General features: G+C 37.8%; 1 protein-coding gene across 1 annotated transcript; it reads left to right on the forward strand.

Annotated features, from left to right (window-relative positions):
* Window positions 1–3,020: 3,020 nt before the first annotated feature.
* LOC128742142 (bromodomain-containing protein 8) lies at window positions 3,021–6,122 on the forward strand. Its single transcript, XM_053838376.1, has 2 exons — window positions 3,021–3,083; window positions 3,140–6,122. The coding sequence occupies exon 2, from the start codon at window positions 3,147–3,149 to the stop codon at window positions 6,078–6,080; it is 2,934 nt and encodes a 977-aa protein (XP_053694351.1). The 5' UTR covers window positions 3,021–3,083; window positions 3,140–3,146; the 3' UTR covers window positions 6,081–6,122.
* Window positions 6,123–10,061: the final 3,939 nt, after the last annotated feature.

The following is a 10,061-nucleotide window of genomic DNA, read 5'->3' on the forward strand; positions in this document are numbered from 1 at the left end:
ATATACATAAAGCTGTTTAACCCTTGTTAGACACCATTATTCGAACTCTTGGTTACTTGGGTTCCCTAAATACATCGCACGTTTTCTTTCCGCGCGTTCACGGTAAAACTAAAGGAATGTACGGAAAGAAAACTTTTTACGAGCCATAATGGCGTACGTGTTCGTAATATTTGAACAGCATTGTTGACATTTCCCTAAATACATCGCACGTTTTCTTTCCGCGCGTTCACGGTAAAACTAAAGGAATGTACGGAAAGAAAACGTGCGTTGTATTAGAGAAATGAAGATAGAATTAACAAAAGGGCGAATGTCGCAAGCGTAAACAAACCGAGTGAGGGTTGATTTTCCTATCCAGCTTTTTACGCGCTATAATGGCGGACGCAATAAATTATGTTCGTAATATGCGAACAATTTTTTTGACAACTCTGCATCCATCAAAACTGGGCACTCTTCTCCTGTACGGCAGTGTTGCTCTTTCTTTCGTTTACGTAAAAGAAGGAGAGCAATAGTTTTGTTTACATTTTGCACATTTTTGCTCTCCTTCTTTGGCGTAAACGAAAGAAAGAGCACGGTAGTGTTGCAAGAAAAGAGTGCCAGGTTTGATGTATGCAGAGTTGTCAAAAAGATTGTACGCATATTACGAACACAATTTATAGCGTCCACTATTATAGCGTGTAAAAAGCTGGATATGCTGGGCCAGCAAAAAGTAACTCTCACCCGTTTTGTTTATTTTTGCGACATTCGCCCTTTTGTTAATTCTATCTAGAAATGTCAAAAATGCTGTTCAAATATTACGAACACGTTCGCCATTATGGCTCGTAAAAAGCTGGATAAAACGCCAGGGATGCTAATAAACGATTGATTTACTGCTTATACTAATGCTTATCCAGCTTTTTACGCGCTATAATGGTGGCCGCTATAAATTGTGTTCGTAATATGCGAACAATCTTTTTGACAACTCTGCATCCAGCTTTTTACGAGCCATAATGGCGGACGTGTTCGTAATATTTGAACAGCATTTTTGACATTTCCGTAATACATCGCACGTTTTCTTTCCGTACGTTCCTTTAGTTTTACCGTGAACGCGCGGAAATAAAACGTGCGATGTATTAGGGAAATGTCAAAAATGCTGTCCAAATATTACGAACACGTCCGCCATTATGGCTCGTAAAAAGCTGGATACATCAAATCTGGCACTCTTCTCTTGCAACACTACCGTGCTCTTTCTTTCGTTTACGCCAAAGAAGGAGAGCAAAAATGTGCGAAATGTAAACAAAACTATTGCTCTCCTACTTTTGCGTAAACGAAAGAAAGAGCGACACTGCCGTACAGGAGAAAAGTGCCCAGTTTTGATGTATGCAGAGTTGTCAAAAAAATTGTTCGCATACTATGAACACAATTTATAGCGTCCTCCATTATAGCGCGTAAAAAGCTGGATTGGTTACCTGGGTCGTAAAAGCTGCATTGATCAGGTTCTACTGTGTTACCTGACTCACTGCGAAATGCGTTGTATTCGCGGTATCGTGTTGGTTCGAAAGGTTTCGAAAAATATCGCCCATGTATCGAAAATATCGTTAATTTTGATCACTAAAAACAACGTACTTAAATGTTATATTTCATGTGTCAGTAGTGCGCAATAATTGTATTGTGAAACTGAATTGTTATTTATGCAACTTTTTACAAATTAAACGTAATAACAAAAGCACAACTTACAAAAAAATCGTTTGTTATCGATATTAACTGCATATGCGTTATAAACGAATAAAGCGTATGGTTACGTTTTATTTCAATAATACGCATATTCGCAGTGAGTCAGGTAAAACAGTAGTCATAAGGTAATTTTGGCATTCAATTAAAACGGAGTAGCTTTTCATGTGGGTAAGTCCCGTATCTGGAGCGGATTCATAAGTAAATCGATGATTCATGAGTTAATGCTTAAGATTCAATGGTAAGATTCAATCCAGCTTTTTACGAGCCATAATGGCGGACATGTTCGTAATATTTGAACGTCGGTTTCAGGAAACATAGTAGATGCCCGGGGTTGGGCACAGGTCGATTAGCACTCAGTTTTAATCGAAGTGCTGTCAAAGTGTTCAAAAAATTAACCGAGATTGCATTTCGGTTAAACCACCCCATCGGCAGGCAACCATGCTTTCGCTGCCAATATCTCGTGTGTGCGAAAATGAGATAGCATGTCAGCACTGCGTTTCACTCAACTGCCAGTAGTAAGATTTGGGCCCGCTGTCAAATTTTGAGCCCAGGACATGCTGTCGCTGACGTTCACTGTAGCTCGTTATCCAGCTTTTTACGAGCCATAATGGTGGACTTGTTCGTAATATTTGAACAGCATTTTTGACATTTCCCTGATACATCGCACGTGTTCTTTCCGCGCATTCCTTTAGTTTTACGGTGAACGCGAGCGGAAAGAAAACGTGCGATGTACTAGGGAACTGTCAAAAATGCTGTTCAAATATAGAGCTTGCTAAGCCCAGTGCAAAAGGCTACAAAAACTTATCGTTTATCACTCAAACGTATGTTTTTTTACCGGGGTATAACTGGGGGAAAACAAAAACAAACGTGTAAAATCAATGTAAAATCTAACAACAGCAACAACAAATCGCGCGTCGATGTGTGCGTACGATAAACGTCAGCAAGCTCAATTACGAACACGTTCGCCATTATGGTTCGTAAAAAGCTGGATAGAGATGTCGATGGGGTGGGTTAAACTGACAGCATGCAGTTAAGTTAAGACCTTCAAGCAATATTCAGTTTCAACAAGTTAACCCATGTTCTAAGTCCATGTAAACAAACCACTGATAGACGTCAAAGAAGTGTGGTTATGCTCGCCCGTGCAAAACCGTGTTGCAAACACTCAACTAAACCACTTCCCCCTGCTGCGTTACGTAATATTTAAAAAGCTCCTTATTAATTTGAAGTATCGAAACTTGTATCGAAATGATCGAAATCGATATTAAAAATATCATTGCTGATATTTTTGCCCGTTCCCCAAAAACAATAATATGTAATTATTTTGGAATATAGTTGAGTGGTTGTAGTTGTAATGCTTATTGTTTGCAGTCAAAGTACTTCTTTAATCAGTAGTTTTATGATAAAAATTAATGTGTTCCTTGTTTTCTAGTCTATCAATGAGTAACATTTCTTCGATACAAGAGCGGCTTCAGCTGAAGCGCGTTCCGCTGGACAAATGGTCAACAAAAGAAAAGCTTTGCTTGGCTTCGGCCGTAGCTTGTAGCGGCGACCAAAACTGGATGTCGGTTAGCCGATCACTCAAGATGCTCTGTGGTTCAAATCGTCCCGGTGATTGGTTTTCGCAGAAGTCCTGTGCTGCTCAATATGGCAAATTATTGGAGAACGTGGAAACTCCGAAACGGAAAAAGAGAACAACTTCCGAGCGTGATGGTGTTAGCGCTGTTGAGACGCCAGGTGAATCAATATTGCGAAAGCTGTCTCAAGAAAGGATAATTGAATTAAAAAAAATAATCCAAGACGAAGCTCAACAGTATACAAAAGTTAAGGAAGATATTATACTGATTCAAAGTGGCGTGACAGATGAAAAAAAGCTTCGTGAAATGTGGAAGCAAATAGAAATGGACAAAGCACAAAAGGAAAAGGAACATATATTACACGAACAGTGGCTAAAGGAACGTGAAGAGAAAAAGTTGGAACTTGAACGTCAGTGGAGGCCAATGTATCCTAGTTCCCCCAGTTCCAGTAAGGTGATTGCTGGCGGTAATTTTAAAATAAAAGACGAAACGGATGAGGATAGTCAGAGTTCATGCAAATCAGGGACTTCTCCGTTGCTAACATCTCTGCTAAAAAGCCCCGCTGCAGGATCGACATCGGGTAATTCAATGCTTCAAACTTCCGCTAATAAAACTGCGATGTCACCAACAATTGTTAATTTACTGTCAAGTAATTCGCCAATCGTGCATATACAAGGAAAAAATTTGTTTCCATCCACTGCAGTGTTGGAAAATCGATCTAATGAAGTTAATCAAACTGTTTCCCCTGTTGTAAATCCTACTAAGTCAGACGGAAAAGAATCAGTTCCATATGAAGTCAATTCTAATGAATCTAAATCAGATCTCGGGATGCATAGAGCACTTGCAGAAACCAAATCAAAAACGACTAACGTGACCAAGGGATTTCCGGAATCTGATCAACCGTTAGAGAAAACCGAAGATATGGAAACGGATTCGGATAATGTCGATCCAGCGAAAGATTTAATGGCGGTTTTCCAGGAATTAATGCCGGAAGAGCTAGATGAAATCCTAAACGAAAACAACGGTATTCTCGAGGATGAAATTCTAGAAAACGTTGTAGATTCTATAATGGAAGACGAGGTTATTTCTCCAAAGGGAAAAGATATAAACGTAGTTTTGGAGGCTGCCAATGCAATTTCCAAGGATAATAATCAAGTTCATTTTGATGAACCAAAAAACGAGGAAACCAGCAAAATTGTATTCGATGCGACCGTGACAACTGTGGCTCCAATAGCAACTCCTGAAGCATCTACAGTTTTGCAACAAGGCGACGGCCAGCAAACTAATATTGGCGATTCAGCCAAATCTGACGAAGCAGCTGAATCCATCGAAACAACTGGACCTGTTAAATCCACTGAATGTGCTGAATTAGTTAAATCTTGCGAATCTACATTGGCTACAGATTCACCTAAATTATTCGATTCATGCAAGTCATATTCCGCAAAGATTGACGAAACTGAACAGGTTGAAGAAAAAATTACAACGGAACAAAAGGACGATTCACCTCAAGTAGATCAGTTATGCTCTGAAACTGAAGATACCGATCGCAATACTGTAGAAAATTGTGGTAACATTATTACTAATACTGGGTTCAGTAAAGAAGAAAGCAATGTAGCAGTATCGCCGAAGAATGCTGATGCTTCCGAAGTAAATGCTGATGAAGATAATTCTGAAGACAAACCGCTTGCTTCTCTGGATACTTCTTCTGAAAATAAGCCATCAGAAATCAATTATGATGAGAAAATTGACGATGATGAGTCTTGCTTAAGTGATGACAAATCCAACGTGTCTTCTGTCGAAGTCAAATTGCAGGAAATATCGAAGACGCTTACTGAAGAAGAAGAAGCTGCCCGAGCAAAGAAAGAAGCTTTAGAGAAGTTGGCAGCTGAATATGATTTCAAAGACGACGAAGAACCTATTGTTCCACTCTCGATACAAAAAATTAAAGAAGAAAAGCATGTCCCAGAGGAAGATATTTTTATGGATGCTCAGGAACACCTGGATGAAGAACCAGACGAACAAAAAGAAACTGATGTAAAAAATCTTGAAGAGCCGGTTGTAACAATTACCGATACTGATGACGATTCGCTGATAGAAATGAAAATATCTAAAACTAAAAGAGATTACTCACGACGTCGCCCAATTGAGGAGCCTCCAAAAGTAAAAGAAGAGCAACAGACAACCCCAAAGGTTGAAGAACCTGAAGGCAGAACGCTACGCAAGTTGCGTGACCGGGACCGTGATCGTGAACGTGACCGCTCCGAAAGTCCATTCGTGTTACTCGAGGATGAATTGGGCGATAAGCTGAAACGTAGCTATTCCTCAACTCCTGTAATGGATTCGATACCTAGCTCTCCAGCTTCCAGTGAAGATAAAGACTATCGCGTGTGGAAAAAAGCAATTATGTCGATTCATTCGAAAATCTCATCCCTGCGGTATGCCTCGGCTTTTCTGAAGCCACTTCCGGAAGAACAGACGGCTGATATCATTTATCGCCCGATGGATCTATGCACAATCAAACGAAATATCGAAAATGGTACAATTCGCACAACAGCGGATTATCAGCGAGACATTATGCTGATTTGTACGAATGCAATAATGCTGAATCGTTCTGATCTGTGCTCGCCGGCTGCAGCTCGTGTTTTGCTCAAGGAGAGCGTCACTCTAATCGAAGCAACGATGGAATCAGGCAGTAAACAAGTACGTGATAAAGAGTTCGAGAATCGTGGCGGAACTGTAAGCAAAAGAATTTTTAGAAAGGGTACCACTAGAAGCTCGTCAGGCGCACGTAATTAATTATTTGCTCGATACTGGTTGAATGAAAAGCGAATAAAAATAAACGCTGTAGTTGTTCTACGCAAAATGGCACTTGATGTACTATTTTAATCGTATACATGTTGCTGATAAATCACAAGTTGATATCTAACCACAGAAAAATCAAAATTTGGTCAGAGAAACATTATTACTTCATGTGATTTAAAGGTGAATGGAAAAATGATGGAACTGTTAAACCAATCTTAAACGTACTTTGTTGTACCTCTTTAAATCTCATGAAATTGAAAAAAAGGAAAACTTCAAATGTCGGACATATATCCACCTTGCTTAGGGTGAAATGAGCAGGCATTAGTTTTCTTTTCGTTTTAGTTTCATTTCGGAAGCAGTTGTTGTACCTAAAACAATTGCTCCGTTTTTGGAAATGAGTTGTCATCGATTTTGTACATTTCAACAACGGTTTTTTTTTGTTTGAAATAAAAATTCTATGCATGTAAATATATTCGCTGTGTTCAGCTTGGCAAGAAGAATGCAGTGAATACATTTTTAAATAACCCCTGTTTGTGCCCAAAAACTGCTTCCGAAATTGGGCTTCCAACGAAAGGCTAATGACTGCTGATTTCCCGTTAATACAATTTAACGCGCAGAACGATTCGTGTTTCGCAGTAATCAGAACCTTCGGAAAGATTACCAAATATTCGTGAAACTTTACAAACTGATGATTGTACCAAAAATAGCACAGCAATAGCAAAAGTAAGTCTTGGATTACCATACCATCTGCTAAAATTGTGGTACCCATTATTAAGTGTCTTAGTTGAAAAACTCAAACAAGTAATAATATTACATTGGTTTTTTCACTGTTCTCGAACTTCCCTTATGAAATTAAATGTACATTTATAATTTAATTCTGAACTTTCCAACAATCAATATTAATAGCGAGGCTATACAAATTTATTGCTTTCTAGAAATCTAGAAAATGCTCTTCGAAAGTTTTGAACTGTTTGCTGAAGGACTTCCCAATTATTATTTATACCTAACAAGATTGGATACCGCTTTGCGAACCTTGCAGAGAGCAGTGTTTTTCCATACTACTCTGCCAAATTGTTCTGAATTAAAACCGAGACTGCAACCGAAGAAAAACTCGGTACGTACCAATTTCCTTGACAATCAAATGTTTGTACTGCTAGCATTTAAACACCTTTCACCACGCACGCTAACGATCGCCTCGAGCGGGCTCAAGTTTATTGTCGCCGAATGAGGTTCTTTGCGGAAAGCATCTCAAAACATCAACCCCCTCAACACATTTACGCACGAGTGGGGTTGGTTGAAAATTATCCATTGCTTCGGAAGCGACCAGCAAAACAGAGGAAAGTGGGAGCGTGCGATTGAGCTGCGAGAAACGTTCGTATCTGATGCTCACGAGGTGCGCAGGTTTTAAATTTCCGTACAACCCTCTGCGCTTGTTGGTTCAGTTTATCTTAAGACGCTAAAAACAACGGTTGCTGGCGCTCCGTTGCATTTCGGTTACAGCAAGGATATATTTCGGTTCTGACAAAAAATAACTGGTCATGTTCAGGATTGGCTAAGCAATCAGCAAATAACGCAACAGTGTTCTGATCAAAGATTCGTTTATCTTAATCCAAACCAGTAAGCCGAGTGGATTTCGCAGTGAAACCAGCCATGTGGCCAGAAACATGTTTCGGGAAAATTAGCTGGACAATTTTGTTGACACTTCAACTGTTAGCGGGTATATTAAGTGCCGGTAGGTGCAGTGTATTGAAAAAAAAAATCCTTTATTAAACCATAGGTGACATTAAATAGTAATCTGAAAGTGTGATGTAATTTAACGAGAGGTACATAGTTAACATACTGGAAATACAATGATACAGCAAAAGTAATTTAAATCAAAAGGTGGAACCTACAATGTAATCAGTCTATACCTAGATATATAAATGAAGTGAACGGATGAGGGAACCGCGTGAGGAAAATTCATTTGTGTTACTCAAAGGAATAATAATAACAGTGATTTAGATGTAAAAGACGTGAAATGGATATAATAAATGAAACAAATAGGGGTCAGTGGCGTAGTGGTTAGCATTCACACCTCTCACGTCGAGGACCCGCGTTCAAATCCCAACTACGCAGAAGTTACGAATGACCAAAGCTGGTTAATGTGACTAAAATCTAACAAAAAACAAAAGAAACAAAATTATGATTTAAAGGTTGTCTTAGGATTACAAACACAAGTGAACTAAAAAATCGCGTAATCACTCATTTAGAACAAGACAGATTTAAAGAACAAATTTTATCCTCTTATTTATCAGTTTTATCGAAGGATCTGTTGTATGTTGTACATGTATATAGTGTACATTTGTATGTTTACATAAAAGATTTAAAGATTTACGTTTGGTTAAACTCTGTAATAACTCTCGATAAAAAATAATTACGATTTGATATTATGAAACGCAAAAAATTAACTAAATAGTTTCTTTCCCGTTGTACTTCAATATTCTACTCTCAAAATAGTGTTGACTTTTCCCTAATTTTTAAAAATTAATGTTTAATAACGCCTGTTTTATGTCCTTCACCTTAAAACAACTGTTCAGTTATTGCACTCGTTGGCTGTTCCCTTTTCCTTTTAAGGCCGACTCGCGTAAAAAATTCTGAGAATCGTATGCTATGAACTAACATGATGCTTTTCCCAAAACGTATTCAACTGTTATGGTACGGAGTATAACTTTTAAACTAACATTTACTCAATATTTGGACTTTGTAAGTCATATGAACGATTTTAGAAAGTTTGTTTTCAACAAATATTTTCCCCTTTATAATTATATGGGCTATAGTTCTTAACCTTAACCTTTCGTTACTCGCACCAGCTTCGATTCGTGGGCATGCTAAAATTGAACAAAATTCTCTCAAATACTAACCCAACTTGGTGAAAAACTTATAAAACTGTGTCCACCGATGGAAACATCTTGGTCTGCGGATTAATGTTGCTGAATACACTAATTTTCTTTATTGCCAGAATCCGAGATCTACCGAGATGAAGTTACCGTACCACAGGCGTTGTATAAAATATAACAGCGCGAGTAACCGTGGGTTAAAGAGTTATATCATGTTTGATGAAAAACCTCCTAGGCGTTCCGGAATTATGACGGTGCATAGAAACATGCAGACATACACATAAACACTTACTTTTATGTACATATTAGATTATTCTAACTTTAATCGAGTTTTAGTTATTGGTACAACACTTTTCAGCACAAGCATGCCAAAATATAAACAAAAGGACACACAACCCTTCAGGAGGATCGTAATCGTAGGATGGCGAATCTATTATTACTTATCATAAAATTACCAGCCGATTTAGTTGAAAACTTCAGGTTTCGGCTGCAACTGGTTTTAAAACCAAAGTTAAAATTGAAAAATGGAATATAGAAACTCGGCTTGGAACTGGATAGAAATTAGAAGTTGCTAGTGAACTTAAAATCGAAGTTGACATAGGGTATTAAACAATTTTTGAATTTAGACTAATTTGGGCTTGAGGGTTTATCAAATTGAACTAAAAATTGGGTTTAAAATTGCATTTGAAATTAGACTGAGCTTCGGGGTAATTTTGACTAGAAGTTTTACTTGGCATTAGACATGAAATTGGACTTAAAACAGATTTTGAAGTTTCTTTTTGAAATTTTATTTAAAATTAAAATTAAAATTGAAATTTAACTTAAAATTGCATTTAATATTAAGATCTGAATTGAACCTTAATTGGAATTGGAATTGAAGTTGTATTTGAAATTGACCATAAATTAAATTTAAATTAAATCTTGAAATTTTAAGCATTTACTTCACTTTTTGATTTGAAATTTTACTTCAAACCGAACACGGACTCGAAATTAAACACGAAGGTTTACTTAAAAATAAAATTTACATACCCAAGTAACAATTCGGGTTTTAATACAGCCTTATGATGGTAATTAAGACCAAAATTGGTCATGAAGACCG

The sequence above is a fragment of the Sabethes cyaneus genome, chromosome 3 (genome assembly GCF_943734655.1).
Source record: "Sabethes cyaneus chromosome 3, idSabCyanKW18_F2, whole genome shotgun sequence".
Taxonomy (NCBI): domain Eukaryota; kingdom Metazoa; phylum Arthropoda; class Insecta; order Diptera; family Culicidae; genus Sabethes; species Sabethes cyaneus.